Source organism: Amblyomma maculatum, chromosome 10 (assembly GCF_055883805.1).
Source record: "Amblyomma maculatum isolate TAMU_Amacu chromosome 10, ASM5588380v1, whole genome shotgun sequence".
Taxonomy (NCBI): domain Eukaryota; kingdom Metazoa; phylum Arthropoda; class Arachnida; order Ixodida; family Ixodidae; genus Amblyomma; species Amblyomma maculatum.
In genome coordinates this window covers 20,980,757-21,002,623 of record NC_139353.1, presented here as the reverse complement: position 1 = coordinate 21,002,623, position 21,867 = coordinate 20,980,757, and the positions used below count along the sequence as shown (strand labels likewise).

Here is a 21,867-nt window from a genome sequence, read left to right as displayed (position 1 = left end):
GTTTGAACCAGCCTGTAAGTGACCGGTCTGTACAAGCACTAGGTGGAGGTGCCTTGATATGGAACCAAGGTGGCGGTGGCCGCCGTCCGGACGCGCCCGACTACGGCCTCTTAGGCCTGTAAGTCGTGGCAGCCGAGCGTGATCACCTCCCACTCCTCCCGGGTTGGGTTAGGAGTTAGTTTGGTTCGGTGATTTCGTTTAACGTCCCAAAGGGACTCAGGCTACGAAAGGCGCAGTAGTGTATGGCTCCGGAAATATCGGGGGTTCAGGAAATAGCCTGATTGGAGGGGCAGGCCTACACCATGTGAGAGGTGTTCGAAGACACAGTTCTACCCGTTCTTTGGCGCCAGCTACAATTGGTAATGTGCGCGTACGGACTCCAGTGTCAGATCAAAGGACCCAACACTCCACCTAATGTAAGCTGGGGAAATATTTCGGTAAGCATAGTGACGGCAGCAGAGCCTACAGCGATCTTAGATCTACGAGCCCATCCAGGAGCGTGCGATAGGCCATGGTAAGGTGGCTTTCATGTATGCTTGTGCCGGCATGAGAGGGGAATTGTGCTTTATAAGGACATAGCTGCCGTTCATTCACAGCAAAACTTCTCACATGCAGGGCTCAAGGTCACGTCGTTCCAGGTTAGTGATTCTGAAATCCTGCGCCTAACCGCGTCACTCGCTCGCTCGACAGGTGTGCCTAAAGGCCCCACTCCATGGACACATTCAAGTCGCACATGGGCGCCTGATCGTCAAGCACCATCTCCCGCTGGGTGTCTAAAGGAGACATGCACCTCTATGAGCATCATTCTGCTTCGCTCGCCCTCTAACCTATAGACGGAAAACTAGGGGATAGTAGAAAATACTTTTAGCAGTGAACAGAAAAGCAGGGGGAAAGGCGCAAGGTCCTACTTTTTCATTTGGGACCTCTGCTTGAGACGCGCATGCGGGATCCAATACCTGTCATGTACAGATGTGTGCGCCGCTCCCCTGCCTGGGCTCACGTCGCGTCTGGCGCACGACTAGACCTGCTCCAGCGTATAGGCGTTGGCGGGCAAGCGCGTTTCGTGTTCGCCTAAAAAGTGGGCATGCAGAGAGGCCTTAACCACGTTACTCTCAGCTAACTCACCGCCGCGCGATCGCTTCTCATTGCGTTTGCACCGATACAGCGACGTGCCTCGCCGTTCGCCAGATATAAGCACGAAAGTAGCTCGGAGCTTCGCAGAGCTATGGAAGTACCGGTGCAGGTATTAGATGTTGGGCTGTGAATCGAAGGCTTGAGGCCGAATCTGACTGCCCTACCGATTGGGAGGCGCCGTTTATATTTGGCATAATTAAAATTGCGGAATAATAACGTGGTGTTACCTTCACCTAATTAAGCGTGGTTGTCCACAACCAAAGAGTAAACCTGGCACTTTGCCATCGTTTCTCCAAAAAAAATTAAACAAAAATAAGAAAAACCAGCAGAAGTAAAAGACGACTTTACATGGGCTATCGTGTGTATTCTCGAGGCAAAGATTGAGCGTCCCCACACATCAAACCATGTGAAACATTGCTAAACCATGCTTAGCGCAGCTGTCGCTCCTATGACTATTTCCAAGCTATGCTTAAACCCGCACAGTTGTTTTGTAGTTTAAAAACAAATGGAGGTACTCTCTAGGGCTCGCGGCTAAAAAATGTCTCTAAAGGACGCCTGTTGAAGGAATCAAGTGAAAGCACCTCAGGCGATGTGTCTACAACATAGATTAATAGAAATAAAAGAATGTTAGGGGGCACTTTTAATCACTAAGCAGTGATGAGGCGATCACCTCTATCGTGCTGTGATCCGAAGCCCTCCATTACCGCACTTCTTTCTCACTATTTTCACTCCCAGATTTGCGATGACATGGCAGCGTTAGCTACCAGCCAACATATAAAGCCCCGCTTTAACCGAGCCCTGTGAACGGGCCTGCGTGGCCTAGGGATAACGTGAATGCAAGGATATTGGCAGGCTGATTGTGGTATCACCCTCCCATGTGTAAAGGGAGACTCGAGTTGGCAGCTCCTGCCAAACGGGGTGCCAGGAAGCCCTACGTCCAGCTAGTGCTCTGCCATGTCAGCTGCCAGCTACGCCGGTGAACATTAATGCGTTCGATGAAATGCTGGTCGTGTTCGACAAGGGGTGCGCGAAGTACCGTCACGACAAGACGCTTTCATAGAGCGGCCCCGAGAGAGGCCCGGAAGGCTGAATGTTTCCAGAGCTCACTGTAGCGGGCGCTTTGCGCTTTACGCTATGTATATCCAGGCATAACAGAGCTATGTGTGAGAATCGTGTGAGAAAACGGCGACATCGTCGAAATAACACAGGAAAGCGCTTCACTTGAAGCCGCATAGTCCATCCTTCGCTCCGATGTAACAGGGTTCACATAAAAGCCGACCGGCATCACGGTAAACTCATACGGTCCATCCAGGGTGAAAAAGGCTACTTTCAAAGCCATGTTGACTTTGTAATAGCCGGAACACAGATACAGGAACAAAAGGAACTAGGCTTCTTGTAAACAATAGATTGCGTCATCAATGGGGGGTAGTGGATATGCGTCCTTAAGGGTGATTTTGTTAAGACGGCGGTAGTCAATGAAAAACCTGATGAAGCCATGCTTCTTTTTCAAAAATGCCATGGGAATTGCCACTGACGCGAAGAAAGCTGAATTCCACCGCGTTGCAGTATGTCGTTGACCTGCTCAGTAATGACACGTTGCTCTGAAGTCGACACTCGTTAAAGGCGCCAGCGAAAAAGCGCATGATTTCAGGTATCGATTTGGTGAGACATATCGGCCGCTCGGCCCAAAAAAAGCCATCTAAACGTCAAAGGAACAGCGGAACTTGTTGAGGAGAGCGAGCAGTTTCTATAGGTGAGTCGGGTCAAGGATACTGTCCACGGAAGACTGAAAAATGTTCGAACACGTTAGATGAATGGAGCGGTAATCGGCGTGAGGGAGACTACGAGAGTACTCTGTGGGGAGTAGGCATCAGCGTCAAATGGCGAGAGTGAGTTACAAATTCAACATAGCCAAGGCATTCGCCACGACGTAATGTGACCGAAGCGGATGAGGCTTTGAAAACAACGTCGGCGGCACCGATGTAAATGTGGACGAGAACAAAGGGAACGAGAAGGTGGCGGTGAAAAACGAGCACGGAAGAAGGTTCTATGAGAGTGTCGCGTCGAAAGAAGAGGTCGTACACACAGGAACAATCACAGCATAGTAGGCGCGAATGTAGGTGTCGGCGGCGAAGGATTCGGCGGTATTGAAGCCATCGCGACGTCAAGAACCGCATCACCGGGCGCAGAAAATGCTACATGAACACGGGCGCAGTCAATAGTAGTTGGGTGGCGGGTAAGGGAAACCCAGCCAAGAATGAGGTCAGGCGCGCATGCGCCACGCACTAAAATTCAACAACACCTGTGACATCGGCGATACCGATGAGCACTGTTAAAGCAGCAGACGGACAAACGGGATCGACGAAGAGAGTCCAGAACGCGGGGTGGTGACGTTATGAAACAATTGGCAGAACAGTTCCCCAATGACGCAGAGGGTCGGTAACACAAGTATCCCCAAGAGCAAGTGGATGAACACCGTGAGCAAAACTTCGAGAACGTTCAGCAGAAAGAGAAGGGAAGTTGTGGAAGAAATTGCACATTTCGTGCCATAGGAACTAGGGCTGCTAGCTTTCACAGTAGGTGATCACGCTGCGACGCTGTATTGGTGACAACGAGGGGACGGCGAGTGGCATCACGGAATGCGCTGGTGGCCTGGTGAGTTGTGGTGAGGCGCGGGTGATGTCACTGAAGGTGGGCGCAAGGTGTCGTACCGATAACAGTAGTCAGGTGTAGTGCGTACAGGGACAGGGTGCAGAGCACGGCGACACAGGCGGCCTACGTGGACTAGAATGCGCAGGCATAGGTGATATGCCCATTGCCATTAATTGCGCCAAGGATTGTAGGAAGCTGACGTTGACCGGAGTCGTGGAGCGGCAGACGGTGGCGCCACAGTCGACACGTATGCAAGTGGCTGCTGCGGCGATTGTTTGGCGGTACCTTCGGCATGCACGTAGGCATCTGCGCCAGCACAGAGAGTGGCGGCCCCACAACAATGGGGCCGCAGCTTAAAGGTGCAGTGACAGGTGTGGGCTGCAGTGGAACAGGGTCGACATCAAGTGCCACCGGCGCCGGCTGCCCAAAACTAGGAAGTGTACCGGCAACCTCCTGCTTGATGCTGTCGGGTCCTAGGGGTAAGCAATTCAGCTGTACACGACGGGTCTATCCCACAGAGGAGGCCAAGGTGCCGGGTGACCTCGTCCCGGACGACATTTTTGATTTCAGCCAAAAGGTAACCGCGCACAGCCAGTCCAGCAATGGACGCGGCAGTTGCGGGAGAGTGACGGGTGAATAGGCATTCCTTGCACAACCCGTCGACACTGACACAGGTTGTAGTGTGGTGGGCCTACTTGCCAACAGCAAGTGTAGTACATCATCGTCAATTCCCTTTTTTATGTAGTTTATCTTTTCAGCCTCATCTATTGATGGGTCGACGCGCTTGCACGAATCAACGACATTTTCAAGATAGCTAGTGAAGGTTTTCCTTTCCTGTTGAGCTCGCACGCTCAAGGATTGCTCAGCGCGTAATTTACGCTCTTTGGGGTGACCAAAAACGTCGGCGAACGTTGTCGTGAAAGTAGCAAAAGATAGTAAACTGGTTTCCTGATTCCAAAACCACAGGTTAGCAACGTCGGTTAGAAGATGACGTTGTTGATCGTCCTGAAGCCATCCGAATTGTTATGGTTACTCACCCACTCGTACCAGGCCAAGCAGTCTTCAACGTCTTGGCCGCTGAATATGGCTGGGTCTCGCTGTCGAGAGCATCTGAGCATAAGATGGAGCTCAACGGGGCTGATACAGGCTTATGGCCTACCTAGTTGGTCGCAATGAGCATCCTACGGCTGCCGAACTCCACGGTTATCTTGTACGGGTCGCATCCCGCACCTTCACCAAATGAAGAGATGTTAGGATGTCCAAAGGAGTGGAGACAGCGACCGATGGCACTAAGCGATCTTGCTGCAAAGCACAACGTCGGGTCCGACGATGACAGCTCGAGATTCAAGTGCGCGTGATAGTTGATTGGCGAAGAATCCAGAAGCCTTCACCGTGTGTCGGTGTAGTAGCATTTTCTTTACACTGAGAATATACAGACGCTAATTATGGGAGTAGGGAACACGCGAGTAGAATATCAGCGGGGGATTGATGAAATTTTAGCGAGGACCCGCCAGACGAGCTGCTGACCGACGCGAATAGCACTATGGCATCATAGCATGAAGGGGAAGGCATGAAATAGATGTCTCATACTTTTTGCAACACGAGAAGCGTGGGTAGAATGGGCAGTGTTGCTCACCGTATTTCTTTATAATAAAAAAAGAACGAAATATTCCGATTCAGAGCGCTCTCCTTCTGTTCACACTTTTCCTAGAAAGCCTCAGTTATAGAATCTACTTGTAGATAACAAAGCCGCCATATTGAACCACTCATGTATCCTATCCACAAACTCAAAAATACCAAGGCAGGAAACATAGCATCAGGCAAGCAGATAGACTTGCTTCAACCAAACCACATACCGTGAGGGTTCAGGCTTAATGTCTGATGAGGGGTTATTAATAAGAAGGATATTACAGCAAACACACGACTAAAAATGGCATCTGAGTAAGTTTAGGCTGGATGGGCTTTATATAGTTTCTTGGCTTGTGAGCCTGCTGCAATTTCGCTCTGAATAACTGACAATCTGTGAGGCTGTTCCAAGAGCTGAATATAAAAATACGGCATGAAAAGGCACGCCGTGAGCCAAAAAAGAATAGGGGGAAGTGCACAAAGCGCAGCTGTTGTGTAGCCATTATCCAATTTGTGCGCAAGGAAATGGCGGCAAAGTTCTTCCTGATTCGATGCGCTGGCTCTCATCAGAATGCAATAGCCTTTCTCGACACATCAGGCAGCGGTGAAAAGAACACACGAGGGTTTACGGCGCAAGAATATTTTAGAGCGTATTTTCGAAATCTCACTGCTCTCAGGCAAGGGCTCCCAAAGACTAGAGAACGCGGTAGTCGTAGTGTTCTCCCGAGGCCCATCAGGAGAACTTTTGACGGGGAGACAACTTTTGACGGGGAGGAAATAGGTGACGGGCGCGAACATAGGGTCAGATCTTGCGATGAGCAAGCAGCGTCGCAGCTCAAAAATGTGTTCGCCATGCCCATCTCCTGAAGACGCTGTTTGGAGGGTTCACGGGGAGGTCGAGAGCGCGTTTGACAAACTCGCGGAAGACGACTTCGAGTGCACCCTTGTCCTGCTTTCGCAGGTGGAGGTACGAAGTCTTCAAAAGCATTCGGCGGGTACAAAGGCATGCGAAGGAGGAGGAGGAGGTAAACTTTATTAAAGAAGAGGTCGTAGGCGCGGGGTGGGTTGGCGTTCCCGTCCCCGCGGTGGGCTCCTCTTCTAGGCCGGACGCCAGGTGGCCGACCGACGATGTCGTTCGGCGACCTCTTCGGCTCGCTCCGTGACTCGGAGTTGAACCTCCGGGTCGGAGCTGAGCAGCGCGGCCCCCCACTGAGATTGGGTAGAGAGCTGCAGACTCTGTGATGGCTTGTCTTGATTACATGAGTATAGGATGTGTGGTGTGTCTGCCTTTTGATGTCCACAGAGAGAACAGACAGGGCTGAACTGCTCTGGGAACCATATGGAGTACATGTACGGATTAAAGAAAGTGTCTGTTTGAAGCTGGCGCCAGGTGACTTGTTGTGTTTTACTTAGTGATCGATGTGGTTCTGGAAAGATTTGTCTTTCTTTCTTAAAGTGGGTAGTAATTTCTTTGTAGGTTGTCATCCGCTCCCTAGCCGACCTGAGCTCAGGGCAGCGCACCTCCCGGTTAACTACGAATCCTCGGGCAAATTGGTGCGCTGCCTCGTTCCCAGGATGGTCCGAATGGGCAGGGACCCAGATCAATGTGATAAGGCGGGTATGGGAGATTTTTTGCAAGATTTTGATGGCTGCGGAGTGGGCCCTTCCTTTTGCAAAATTTCGAATTGCAGTTTTAGAGTCGCTAAGGATGTATTTGGCAGTGGTGGAGGTAATGGCTAAAGCTATGGCAGCCTCTTCGGCCTCCTCCGGAAATTTTGTTTTATTGATTGTCGCCGATGCGAGGGGAGAACCTCGATGATCGACAACTGCCAGGGAAAAGGCATCTCTGTCCGCATGTTCTGCCACGTCCACGTGCGCCGTGTCTTTCTGTACTGAAAATCTTTCGTGTAATTTTTGTGCTCTAGCCCTTCTTCTGTCCGTATCATATTCTGGATGCATGTTTTTAGGCAGAGGACGGACTATTAATTGCTCGTGCACGTGTCTTGGAATCGGCAAAGTGTGGGCCCGGGTCCCTTCATATTGTATTCCTGCTTTTTTTAAGATGAAACGTCCCGTTTCAGTGCTTGACAGTCGTTCATACTGTGCGGTGAGGTGTGCTTCCACCATTTCCGCTAAGGTGTTATGAATTCCTAACTTTAGTAGTGTTTCATTTGGGGTATGACGAGGGAGGTTTAGCGCAATTTTATAGGACTGCCTAATTAGTGAATCCAGGTCGTCTCTTTCTCTAACTGTGAGGGTGACGTATGGTGTAGAGTAGATAACTCTGCTAAGAACGAAGGCTTCTACTAGTTTCCTGGTCTCAGCTTCTTTAACTCCTCCACGCCTATTCGCGATTCGTCTGAGGAGGAGGGAAATTTGGTTCACGGTGTTTTTCAGTTTCTTAATTAGTGTGTCGTTTTTTTGGTTTGACTGTATGAGCATTCCCAAGATTCTTAGTGTTTCCACTTCTTGGATGGCTGCACCTTCCGCGTAGATTTTTATCGCAGGCGCTTTATTCTTTCTTTGACGCTTTGGGTGTAGAACGAGTAACTCAGATTTCTGGGGGGAACACGCGAGTCCCGCGGCTTGCGCCTCCTCTACGACTACGTCTACCGCTTGTTGTAGCGTATCTTGTATCGTGCCAATACTCCCCTTGGTGGTCCAAAGGGTGATATCGTCCGCGTACAAAGAGTGTTCTAGGTCTGGGATTCTTGCGAGTTCGTGTGCCATTTTGATTAGGGTTATGTTGAATAAAAAGGGGGAGAGGACCGATCCTTGCGGAGTTCCTCTATCTCCTAAAGTGAAGGTGTCGGATTTGATAGTGCCAATTTGAATTTTAGCCGTCCTATCGGAGAGAAAGTCTTTGATGTAGTTAAACGTTCTTGCGCCTACATTCAGCAGTGAAAGAGATTCTAGGATTGCTTTGTGTTTAACGTTATCAAAGGCTTTGGTTAAATCTAGGGCTAGGATTGCCCTGGTACTCCTTTCTTGCTCATGAGATAGGACTTCGTTTGCTAGTCTTAGCATCGTATCCTGTGTTGATAAATGTGGTCTAAAGCCGACCATAGTGTTTGGATATAAATTCTCTTTTTGCATGTGGGACTGGAGTCTGTCTAGTATGACGTGCTCTATCAGTTTTCCTATGCAAGAAGTAAGCGAAATAGGTCTGAGGTTTTCGAGCGCGAGCTTTTTGCCAGGTTTTGGGATAAATTTAACGATGGCATGTTTCCAAGACGCTGGGAGTTTTCCCTCCCTCCAGCACTCGTTCGCAAAGTCCGCGAGGGCTGTGATAGAAGCGTCGTCTAGATTTCTGAGTGTCTTATTGTTAATGCCGTCCTCTCCTGGGGCGGATGTTGTACGTACCTTAAAGAGGGCTGCTCTTATTTCCGCCGATGTTATGTCAGCATCCAGGATGGAGTTAGGCTCTCCTTTATAATTGGGCAGGGACTTCGTCTCACGGGTTGTGCAGAAGTATTTCTGCTGTAGCGTGTCTATAATATCTTGATCCGTGCCTGGGTCTATGTTTAAAATTTTGGTGATTTCCTTTTGAGTGGTAGCTTTGTTGGATTCCGGATCAAGGAGATGCCGCAGAAGATTCCACGTCTGCCTCGTGCCTAGATTGCCATTCACATTTTCACAAATATGGCTCCACTGCTGTCTCGCTAGTTCTGCGGTGTGGTGTTGAATTTCTTTTGTGAGTGTGACGATCCTGTTTCTAAGCTTTTTGTTATATTTTTGCTTAAGCCATCTTTTTTCTAGGCTCTGCCTTGCCTCCCACATGTGCGTAAGTCGGCTGTCAACCGTATTTACGCCTAAGTCATGTACTATTTCCTTAGTGGCCTTTCCCACATCCGATAGGAGGGTCTGTGTCCAGTGTTCTAAGTCTATGATTGGTTCGTTGTTTTGGTCGCGGATAGTCCTAAGTTTGTCCCAGTCGGTGATTTTGTTTTTTCTGGGTTGGGGTTTGAGATTGGCAATGGTGATTTTAGACATTATGATATAATGGTCACTTCCCAGATTTTGTCTGGTGTTGCTCCAGCTTAAGTCTGGGAGATTTTTGCCTATCGTTAGGTCCGGGCATGTGTCCCTGGTCACGCTGTTTCCTATCCTAGTAGGTTGCATGGGGTCCGTGTATTGGGTGAGCCCTCTTTGCTGGATAAAATCCATTAGGGCCGTTCCTTTCCTGGACATGGTTGCGTGTCCCCATTGCACGTGTTGAGCGTTGAAGTCGCCCACAATTAGGGTTGGGTTTTGGCCTGCGATTTGGAGGGTTTTGAGTATAGCGGCTTTCGCTGGTCCAGCCGGTGCCCTGGGGTGGCTGTATGCGTTTAGTACGAACAGAGAAGAGGAGTTTCTTCTGCTAGGCAGAATTTCAATTAATATACAATCGAGCTCTACGTTTTCAATCTCGTGGTTAACCACGGTAAGATTTCTATGCACCAACGTAGTGGTTAAAGGCTTTTCTCTGATGTGACATGGCAGAACCGCCCGGTACCCTGGCAGTTTTAGTCGAGACATTCTGGGTTCTTGAATCGCTATAATGTCAGGTTTTTCGGATTGCGATTGAATGTGTAACTGCAGATCTGTTTTTTTGTTGCGCATAGACCTGCAGTTCCACTGCCAAATTGTTACGGTTTTAGGATTGGCCATTTTGCTGGGATAGATCGATTGGCGCCCCTTGAGCTAAAGGGGGAAGCCGGTGTAAAATTTCCTGTAAAACGGTGTCAATTACTCCGAATTTGTGATTTACATCCTGTATGTGTTGTTCGAGTCTTTGTGTTAAATTATCAACTCTTTGGGTTAGACTATCGAGTTTCTGGCTGTGCTCCTCCACTTTTTGTTCGAGTTTTGGGACTCTATCCTCCACTGAGGTATTTCTTACGTCAGCTGCTACTGCTCGTTTTTTGCGAGGTGTTTCTTCCTTGCTAACTACGCTTACTGGGGTTTCGACTGAGGCGGTCACAGTAGTTTCCATTTCTGTGACTTCCGGCAATGGGAGTGGTTTCGGAGGTGGGTCCTTAGATATGACGGGTGCTTTTAGTTTACTATTTTCCTCCTCCAAGTGTTTGATTCTATCCGTGAGAATTTGAATGTGATGGAGTGCCTGATCTAGTTTAGACTGTAATGTCTGCAGCTCCATCCCCTTCCCATGAGAGGCCACTCCTGCCCAGCTCACCTGTTTCGGCCCGGGGCTCTGAGTCCGGCTGCTAGTGCTGGCGCCTCCTCCATTGCTGCTGCTTCCGTTTCGTCCGCCGCTGCTGCTCCGTCCGCTACGGCTGCTGCTGCGTCCGCTGTCCAAGGACGGGAAGGAGCTCGAGCGGTCCTTCCTTTCGGTAGATGTTGGGTCGTCACATGTCCGTGATTTGGGTCTTGATTGGTGCTCCGACATTTTCTTTTGGTGTCGTTGAAATCGCTTCTTGCAGCTGTTATCGCCTGTGCGGTGCCCTCCTCCGCAGATAATGCAGACCGGGTCGCAGACTTCTTCTTTCAGGTGTTGGTTTCCGCAGTACGGGCACCGTTGTTGCGGTGGCTCCGGACATACGTCTCTTCTGTGACCGACTCTTCTGCAGTTTGTGCACGCCTCTACTTTAGGAATGAAGGGGTAAACTGGGTACAGGACTCCGAAGTAGACGATGCTATCTGGGAGTTCGTCCGCGTCGAAGTGAAGCAGGAGGGACTTTGATGTTCTTCCCATGGTGCGTGCTTGAACGATGTCCGGGTTTCTTTTTCGGAATTCGGTCATCATTTCTTGGTGCGTTTCGCCATCGTAAGCCCTATAGATAATGCCTTGCAGGGCCCTGTCCGGAGGGGCGATGTACGACGTCATAACAATGTCTTTGCCTTCTATTTTGATTTGCTTTACTGCGACGTAGCGTAGTGCGTTTGCCTGCACCGGCGTCGATATGGTGATCACATTTTTTGCAGAGTTGGTTCTAGATTGGTCGTTTTCGGCCGCGGACGCGGTGACGCCGCTCGCTGTTGCGATCGCTTGCCTGATAGATTTCTCGGTGTAGCGCGTGATGTCTACGCCTCCCGTTGGTCTGTAGATGATTTTATAGTCCTTTTCCGGGAGTCGGGGTAGCGGTTTCTTCGGATGTAGCGGAGGGAGAGGTTTCGCCTTCGGTTTCTCGGACTGCTCATTTTTCCTCTGAGGTGTTAATGACTCAGATTTGGGGTTCTTGGTACGGTAAGAAACAATTGTCTTCCAGTCTGGTGTTTCGAATTCGGCTGGAGAAGCGTTCGTCCCAACTACGGCGTATTCCATGACTGCCGCCGTGGCGTTCGCGCCGCACTAGGCCTGGCGTTCGGGTAAGCAAGGGCGCCGGAGCGACGCTGGATTTAGACAGTCGGAGCTCGGTCTCCCGAGCTCCGATTTGCGTAAAAAAGGTCTTGAAATGTGCCTTGTACACTCACGGTTCTTGTCCCGCTCTTGTAGGAAACCTGGCAGACCACGCGGCCCACCTGGTCCCCACCTTGCACAGTTCAGCCAATGTCGTTTCTGACCGTCTGTGTGTATGTATAAAGACCCCCAGTATCCGGACTTCCACACCTTCAGAGATTGGACCTGTTTCGAGAGACACTGTATAAAGAGCCCCAGTATCCGGACTTCCACATGTTCAGAGATTGGACCTGTCTCGAGGGACACTAATTTTGGCTGTGCATTTTGGTGATAGGCGTATTTGCACAGCCCCGCCGGGGTGGTGAGTGGTAAGACGCCCAACTACTGTACCGGAGTACCCGGGTTCGATCCCGACCTCGGCGGCTACGTTCACATAGGGGCGAAACAAAGATTCATCCGCGTGCTGTGCGATGTCAGCGCACGTTAAAGATCCCCAGGTGGTCGAAATTACTCCGTAACCCTGCACTGCGGCTACTCTTTCTCTCCTTCACCTTGCACTCCCACCTTCCTTCCTTCCCTTACGGCGCGGTTCAGGTGTCCACAGCAACAAGCGTGAATATACTGCGCCTTTCCCTTCCTCTGAACCATTATTATTATTATTATTATTATTATTATTATTATTATTATTATTATTATTATTATTATTATTAATATTATTATTATTATTATTATTATTATTATTATTATTATTATTATTATTATTATTATTATTATTATTATTATTATTATTATTATTATTTTCCCAAACAAATTCCCACTTTGCGGGGAGCATTGAATCGCCGCCTGCTGAAAGTTTACCGCAATGTCTCTGGGGGAGCCCTGTGTCGTCCACAAGATGATGTCACCGGCGTACAGCATATTCTGCACATCAGTGACAGCACCCAGCTAGGCTGACAGGTGCATCATGGCCAAATTGAATAATGGGAGAGAGCACCGCGCCCTCAAGTCACCTAGCTCCTAAGCTAAAGATGTCCATGTTCCGTATCATGGATTCGAATGTAAGACAGTCTGTCGGTAAAAACAGCCGAATGTATTGAAACGCGCTTTTGCCGCAGTTATTTTCAGGGGGGATCATGTGCGTTACGTAGGACAGTTTTCCACTCACCAGGGCGATAGTCTTGTGGGTTGGGTATGTCTGCATCCACTGGTTCCTCCATGGTTGTTGGGGACTGAGGAACGCGGCGCGCCGGACAGGGTCGCCTCGATGAGACGAGGCCTAGTGCGGCGGCGTGGCTGTCAGAGGCGTTTTCACTGGATGATTCTCGAAGATCGCGGGGCACATCCAAAAGATGGCAGTGGTTAGGGTCCGTGTACCTTCCTGGATCCGTTGATCGTTTTGACGTGTCACAGGAAAGATTGGCTGGGCACAAGAGCCAGAAATTGGCTGAGCTGTTGCGAACCGCACCCGCTCCACAGCTTATCGAGCTCAAACCTCAGATTCAAACGCGGCCTCAAAAAACCCATCAACGGCCTCAGTTCACGTCAACCCTAACGGAAGCAACGCCGGCGCGCCGTCGGACGCTGCGCCTGGAACCTCTCGAGCCCCGCACCAGGAGACGCCGCACTTACTACGCATGACGCGCGCGGTTGTGCACAAAAGTAAACAACTTGCCGCGCTGCCGGCAGGCACGATCCGAGTCGTATTTCGCCCGAGAGGCGGGCTCTCCCTGGAAAAGCTTCCAGCTCCAAGTCTCTTGCAGGCACTGCATGCAACTCCGAGCTGCTCAGTGATGGGCGAACTGCACATCAGAGTTCATCCCACAAACAATACCTTCACGGTAGCGACGGTGGCGGAGGCAACAGCTCTCGCCTTAGTGAACATGCAGGAAATCACTATAGATGGAAAGAAATTCCCGGTAGCCGCGTATATCGCGGCACCTCCAGCGGCAGTCAAGGGTGTTATTTCCCGTGCATACTGGAATGAAGCACCAGATGAAATACTGAAGGACTTGCAGTATCGCAACCCGGAGGCCAATATCATAGCGGCTCGACGCATGGGGAAAACGTCGTCAATTCTAATAACATTTGCTTCTGGTCCGGTACCCCACACCATCAAGTACATGTGTGTTGTACATCGATGCACCAAATACAAGGGCAGCCCTGAAGCTTGTACAAACTGCCGGAAACCTGGTCACAGGTACGATGTGTGCCCTCTCCCAAGAAGCGGACTCTGCCCCCGATGTGGAGAGAATCACGACAGGCAAGAAGCCACTTGCACGCCGAAATGCATTCTTTGTGGTGGGAACCACCTTACCGGTACAGGCTCATGCAAAGCCAGGACCCCCCAGCATCGACGACGGACAGCGCCGAAACCCAAAACAGCCGTGCCCACGGCAAAAGACTTTCCACCCCTAGTGCCTCGTCAGGATCGCCAGCCAGCCTGGACCAAAGCCAGCAGTACACCCCAAACATCACGGCGGGAGGAAGAGATAGCTCTCCTGCGGGAAGAGGTAAGGCATTTAAGGGCAGCCGTTAGCTCTATTCCTTCCACATCCAACCAACCCCCTCAATCGCCAACACCCCAATCGTTCACACCCCCTCCCCAAAAAAAACGCAGACCAGAAGACGTTGCAGACATTGACTCCAAATTCAAAGACTTTGCCCAAAACCTAGAAGCCAAGATTCTGGCTCAGACTCAAACGTACATTGAAACCGCCATGGCTAGGCTTACAGAAACAATTATCAGACAAGTAACCACAGCCATTATGCAACAGATTCCAAAAATGATAGCTGGAATGCCTTCGAACACCCCAGCTAACAACCCTACACCAACTTCCATCCTTCGCCCTCCTACCCTCCAGCATGGCCCTGTCGACAGGAGGCAGTAACCCCCGACTACGCATTTTGCAATGGAACTGCAGGGGGTTTCGCCGCAAACGAGACCCCCTGCAGCAACTACTATCTGCTTCTTCCACACACCCCGATATATTAGCGTTCCAGGATGCTGGAACAAATGTATCACTACCAGGTTACGCTCTGGTACCCTCTGACATCACTCCCAACCCTAGGGTTACCACGTATGTTCAACACTTAATTCCATACACTTGTCACGAAATACACTCCCCGGTGGCTCACACATATTTAGAATTAATCCCGTCTACTCAGAAATCCTATCCCCTATTCATCCTTAACTGTTACCTCCTTCCGAGGCAGCCGGTCGCCGAATTAATTGCTCTCATTAAAGCTGCATCCACAGTGGCAAAAAAGGACCCCCTCATTATTATAGGCGACTTTAACTGCGCACATGTAGACTGGGGCTACATGCGCACCAACAAGAGAGGAGCGGAATTACACAACACCCTTCAGATACAGGGCCTCTCTATATATAATGATCTCAGCACACCTACAAGAATCGACAATAGTGTCACCACCGATACTAGCCCAGACCTTACATTCGGTCGAAACCTCCCAACACTGGTATGGAGCAACTCGAATGAGACCCTGGGCAGTGACCATTATATAATAACTATAGAGCTTGACTTTGCCAAAAAAGCTAAAATCTACCGTGTCCGGCAAACTAGCTGGGATAATCTGCGTAAGCATAGAGAGGCCAGAACATTAAAGACCCCCTTTAACCTCCACACATGGATGACACAGCTCAAGGAGGATGTCCAGGCTTTCACGCAAACTTTAGACACCACCCCCGAGACTCCCATTGCAGATAGTAGGTTAATGCACCTTCTCGAAGCACAGAAGAGTATCCTTGCGCGCTGGAAAAAACATAAGCATAATCGAAAGCTTAAACTTAAACTGGCGCAAATTCAAAAGCAAGTAGAGGAGCACAGCGCCGCCCTCAGTAAACATAACTGGCACCAAATATGCGATGGGTTGCGAGGTAATCTCTCCTCCTCCAGGGCCTGGCATCTTCTTCGACACATGATAGACCCCACACAAACTAAAAAGGAAACTCGGCTTACCCTCAAAAGGCTTATCCATAAACATCGATGTAGTCAGCAATCGCTCTTAGCCCAACTGCAATCAACTTATACTACTGTGGGCCAAGCAATATCCTATCCAAACTACATAGGCCCTGATCAACCCTCCCTAGATGCCGCCATTATGGAGATCGAAGTTAGATCAGCCCTCCTTAAGCTACGCAACTCAACCCCTGGAGAGGACAAAATCACCAATGTCATGCTCAGAAACCTAGATGACCGTTCTCTTTCCCTGCTCACTGAATACTTTAACGAGTGCTGGGAAGCGGGGCAGCTACCGGATGAATGGAAGCACGGTAAAATAATATTCATTCCTAAACCAAACAAGCCCATAAATGCCCAAAATCTCCGCCCCATCTCCCTGACATCATGCCTGGGGAAACTCTTTGAGCATGTCATCCTCAACCGTCTTACGCAACACATGGAATCCCATGGACTGTATCCCCATAGCATGCTAGGTTTTCGAGCTCATTTATCGGCGCAGGACGCCCTACTACAGATTTCAAATGCTATCCTCAATGATATGCCACACCACACCAGAGCAATACTGGCAGTAGACCTCACCAAAGCATTTGATAAGGTCACGCACAGTGCTATCCTGCAAAGCATTCAAGAGCTGCAGCTAGGGCCTAAGGTCTATAACTATATCAGGGCCTTCCTGAACGGACGCACCGCCTCCCTGCATATAGATGATATACAGACCCCCTCTTTCACACTTGGTAACATTGGCACCCCGCAAGGCGCAGTGTTGTCGCCATTCCTTTTTAATATTACCATGATCCCGCTGGCAAAGGCTTTAAGCAGTATCCCACACTTGGGACACACCATTTACGCGGATGATATCACGGTTTGGACCACATACGGCTCGGATGGAGACATAGAATCTACACTTCAAGAAGCGGCCACAGCTATATCTACCCACACGGAAAAAATTGGCCTTGAATGCTCCCCGACAAAGTCAGCACTCTTTCTACTCCGGCCGCGGCGTGTTCCTACCGCCCCCATAACAATTTATTTGCACGATACTCCCATACCACAAACCCCCAACCTCCGCATTCTTGGTATGAACTTACAGGACACGGGGAAAAACGACCTTACCCTGAAGGCACTAAAACAGTCTACTTACTCCGTCATCCATCTTTTGAGAAGGGTTTCACACTCACGAGCCGGCCTAGATGAAGCTGACAATTTAAAGGTACTACATGCCTTTGTGCTCAGTCGTATTCTTTACACCTCTCCTTACCTGAACCTCTCCTGTGCAGACAAAGATAAAATCAACGCCTTAATCCGCATGGCTACCAAAGCAGCGCTCAACCTACCGAAGACCACTAGCACGGACAGGCTCTTAAAACTAGGAATGCACAACAATATACAAGAACTTATAGAGGCACATCGGTACACACAGTACCTTCGGTTGGCTGGCACGCAAACAGGACGACATATACTGGACACTCTCGGCATTCGCATACCCGCACATGCTGAAGAGTTAAACCCTCTCCCTCAGGCCGTGCATTCAGCGCTTATCCTCAAACCTCTTCCTAAGAACGTCCACCCAGAACACCATCAATCCCGCCGCGTCGCGCGAGCCAAAGCTCTCCATAAACACTATGGGACTGCAGAGGATGTCCGCTGGGTGGACGCCGCATGTGGTTCAGACCGTTCGGTAGCCGTGGCCTACAATCCAGCAGCCCCCCCACTCACTCACTTCATAGACCCTCCCTGTAACTCGGAAGAAGCAGAGGAAGTGGCTATAGCCTTAGCAATCGCCCAAACAGATGCGGCTTACATACTTAGCGACTCCAAAACAGCCATACTTAACTTTGCCCGCGGACGCGTCCATCCTCCCGCGTGGCAAATATTGAGAATGTGCACCCTGAATTCTGACAGGCGTATTGAGCTTATATGGGTGCCGGCTCACTCTGGCAATCCCGGAAATGAGGCCGCCGATAACATAGCCCGAGGACTTATTAGCCGGGCAAATGGCGACCCATGCCGGGACTTCTCGAGGGAGCGGGCACATACATTTTCTGAGCTCACACAGCAAGCACGCCTTGCCCGTCGACTCTACTCCCCTCCCCACTCCCAGCTGTCGCACTCCCAACAAATCCTCTGGAGGCGTCTTCAAACCCGAACGCTTCTCACCCCTCAACTCCTATCCTACTACCGACCCGTTTCCCCTGAGTGCACTCTCTGTGGAGAGTTGCACGCCACCTTGGACCACATTCTTTTCGGCTGCCCTGCCGATCCTCCCCCGCAGGGACAGCCTGCCATCGGATCATGGGAGGAATGGGAGGCCCTCCTTACGTCGCAGGACCTGGACATACAACGTCGCTGTGTGGACCGGGGTGCCAGTGCCATGGCCCTACGTGACCTGGACACATGCACGTAATGTGAGGGCCGTGCGGTGGCCCTGGGCCCTTGAAGGGTCTGAACTCGCTCGTTTAATAAAGTTTTTTCCTCCTCCTCCTCCTCCATGTGCGTTACCAGGGCACGAGAAGCAATGCCTTCTTTACAGGCGCTCGCGCTTCTCTCTTTCCTTCTATTCCCCTCTCTCCCAAAGCACAATAAAGTAGTCTCTGCCCAGCAACCGAATCGAGAGGTTCCTCGCTCACGGGGCTCAGACGCCCCGAATATAACATTGGCGACATGAGTGAGGCTGGTGTTCTGCCCGTTGTTGCCGAAACAGTCGTGTGCTGCTTGAGCAGAAACCGAGCCAGCCTGCACGCGAATGTTCCAGACTCATTCTTGGCCGATGCTTGCTTTGTTTCGCACACAAACTCCCTGCTTGTCTATTAGTGGCCGGACGATAGGGAGCGCTTGTAATGTGCGCTACACCATTCTTCTTTGGGAAATCTCCTATTTCCGTGGAAACGAAGGACGGGCCGTTATCCGCTACCAGTCTTCCGGGAATGCCGAAGGTCGCGAACTGGTTGCGCAGTTCCTCGATCATAGTCGGTGACTTTATGTTGCGCATGTAGCGCACTTCGAGCCACTTGCTGTACGCGTCTACAACAATTAGTGGCATCCTTCCCTCTACGGGGCCAGCGAAGTCAGCGTGGACTGTGTGCCATGGAGCAGTCGCGCGCTTCCAGTCAGGAAGTGGAGCCTTAGGCGGCGTCCTAAGGCTCCACTGGCAGCAAGTTGCACAGTTCTTCATTAGTCGCTCTCTGTCGTTGTCGACACCGGGCCGCCACAAGTACCCTCGAGTGCACGATTTCATGGCTACTACGCCCCTGTGCCCCGCATGTGACAAGTCCAGTACGTCTTTTCTCGCTTAAGCCGGAACAACCAATCTGGTACTACGAATAAGGCAACCTTGCTGTAGCGAGAGCTCAGATCCCAGCCTTGCGAACGCAGAAAATCCCTTCTCGAGCAATCTGTCAAGATCTCCACTTGACACGGCTCTCGTTACGCGGGACAACAATGGATCCTCCCTGCTCAGTTCTGCGAGTTGATTTGGAGACAGTTTTTCTCGGCGTGGAAGCCAGCATGAGCACACCTGCAGGAGGGTGTGGCTCATCTTCTTGATAGGGCAGCGGCAGCCTGCTAAGTGCGTCAGCATTTTGGTGCAGGCGTCCAGGCCTGTACACCAAATCATAATCGTACGTGGCCAACTTCAGACACCATCGGGTCATCCTAGGCGAGAGTATCTCTGGTAATTGTTTCTTTTATCCCACGATGCCGAGGAGTGGTTGGTGATCCCTTAATACGGTCACCGTGCTGGCCAGCGATGTACTGGTGAAAATGGCTCACGCTGAAAACTACTGCGAGACTTTCCTTGTCTAGTTGAGAGTAGTTTTTTTTTTCTGCGGCTCCCAAAGTTCGCGACGCGAACGCAATTGGGACCTCTCTGCCGAACGCATCTTCTGGGCTAGAATCGCGCCGACGCCATATGGCGACGCATCCACAGACAAAAGTAGAGGCTTTGTATCGTTGTAATGCGCAAAAAATGTGGAAGAGCGAATCAAACGCTTGAGTTTCTCAAAAGCAATCTGGTGCCTTTTCTTCCACGTCCAGGGTGTGTTTTTCTCCAGAAGCTTGTACAGCTCTGCGGCAATCGTAGCTCTGTTTTCTAGAAAACGGTCATAAAATGCCAAAAGTCATAGGAAAGCCCGCAGAGATGTTTTGTCAGTCGGCCTTGGAGCCTGAAGGATAGCCTGGATCTTTTCCTCGGTTGTATGAACGCCTTGCGCGTCAATTTCATGTTTGAGAAATTCGACTGACCGTGCCGAAGCGGCATTTTTCTAGCTTGAGGCGTAGGCCTTTTTCCCCTCGACAGGACTTTGCCTAGACGTTGCTCATGCTCTCTAGCATCCTTCCCACTAACAATGATGTCGTCAAGGTAAACACTCGCCTCAGCCTAGAGAGCGCCATTCTTTCCATCGTCTTGCGGACAAAGAAATGGGCAGGAGATTTGAAAAGGCTAGATGCTTACCAGGTTTAGGTATGAGCGAAATAAGTGAGGAAGTCCAGGATGATGGCAGAGAGCCTTCTTCCCAGGCGGTACAATAGAGGTTGAGAAGGTGCTTGTTTGAGTTATCGGGAAGATTGCGAAAAGTGGAGTAAGTGATTCCATCTTCACCGGAAGCCGACCGAGTGGCGTTAGCAAGAAGTGCAGCTTAAAAGAGGCATCGCAGTGTAAAAGAGGCATCGAGGTCATTGATTGTATAGCCTGTGTATTCAGGGTAAAAGGGGGACAGAGGGGGTGGGAGATAAAGATCTGCAAGGGCTTTTCACATCTTTGTGGCTAGGGTTTTAACAAGAGTCGGGACAAAGGTAGGGGTGGCACCAAGGAGGGTTTGAAAAAAAGTCCAGGTTAATTTTTTATGAAGCGCGTGTCAAGACTGTTGCATAGGGTATTCCAACTAGAATCCTCAAGCGTAGCAAATATGTCACGACATCGTCTCGCACTTTTGAAAGGGTTGTCTGTAATTGGATGTTGCGGGGTTGCAGTCTAACTGTTCAGAGAAGCTTTTTGCGACGCTTTCATAGCCTGATGAGATGGGGGTCGGGGTCAGAAGTGGGATATGCAGCGGTCTCCGTGCGAGTAGAGGATGAAGACGCTTGGAGAAGGGCATTAGTCCACTCCTCATAGGACGTGAAAGAGGCAGAGGAGAGGAGACAGCAAAAGGCCTGCCAGTCAGTATGTCGAATGCGCTGCTTGCGGGTGGGCATCCGAAGTGGGACGGAACTGAAATTAATAAAGTGGTCACTAAGAAGGGCTAAGTGGCTGACCACTGATGTGATATAGGACCAGAAAAATAAGTGCGGTCAGGGGTTGTGGGGCGCTGGGAGTATGTGCCCGCCCTAATGGGTACTCTGGGGGTGTTGAGGAGAGTGAAGTGAGTTTGCTGGGCCATGGAGTGGATTAGGCGGCCCGCACGAAAGGTCTGCGGATAACCCCCTAGTGTGTGCGGGGCATTAAAATTGGCCCAGAGAAGTATAGCCGCATAAGATGGCGATGGGTTAAGAAATTTACCTTGGGCTGTGAAATGTGTGGCGTGAATGGAAGGGTTGTAGAAGGACAGCAGTGCCAGGCTTAGGTGAGCCTGAGGAAGATAGTAGAGGGTGACAACTAGGAAGGATTGGAGCGATGAAGGAATTTCAAGGTCTGCTACCGAGAGGTCACGGCGAACATAGATAGAAGATAGGGGGTTAGTATCTATAGAGTGAAATGCCCGGTAGCCAGGAATGTTAGCGAAGCAGCGAGTTTCCCGGAGGAGAAGGAAGTGGGGCAGAGAGGGGAGATTAAGATACTGGTTTGATGGAGTGTGGTTAGTATTGAGATTGCGATACTTCCACTGAATTATATTGAGGTTCTCCATATTGACATCTAACTAGTTGGATTGCGCTGTGGCTTGCCATCGCGTTTCGTTGTGGGAGGGGGAAGAGAATCCGTGATGGCTTGCAGTGAAGTCTGAAAGGTGGAGATCAAATTAAGGATGCGTTCGAACGGAATGTTGACGTGAGTATTGAGGCTATTGAATTTGGCATCAATTTGGGTAATAGTCCTATCAGGCTGTTGGATGTGGCGCTCAAGGTCAGACTGGTATTTGAGACAGTCAGGGATGACATTCTCTATGTTTGAGAATTAGGAATCGATTGTAGTGAGTAGCTGTT

The 21,867-nt window shown here is 50.3% G+C and overlaps 1 protein-coding gene across 1 annotated transcript; it reads left to right on the top strand.

The window, feature by feature from the left end:
- Positions 1-4,078: 4,078 nt before the first annotated feature.
- LOC146175789 (uncharacterized) lies at positions 4,079-20,038 on the top strand. Its single transcript, XM_084581205.1, has 4 exons — positions 4,079-4,265; positions 11,849-11,917; positions 13,229-14,262; positions 20,027-20,038. Exons 1-4 carry the CDS (start codon positions 4,079-4,081, stop codon positions 20,036-20,038), a joined length of 1,302 nt encoding a protein of 433 aa, XP_084437331.1.
- The last annotated feature ends 1,829 nt before the right edge of the window (positions 20,039-21,867 follow it).

Coding starts and splice junctions, on each gene's coding strand:
- LOC146175789 (XM_084581205.1), top strand. CDS start 4,079: ATGCACGTAGGCATCTGCGCCAGCACAGAGAGTGGCGGCCCCACAACA. Junction 4,266..11,848: donor GATGCTGTCGGGTCCTAGGG/GTAAGCAATTCA, acceptor CCGCTCTTGTAG/GAAACCTGGCAGACCACGCG. Junction 11,918..13,228: donor AGCCAATGTCGTTTCTGACC/GTCTGTGTGTAT, acceptor CCCGCTCCACAG/CTTATCGAGCTCAAACCTCA.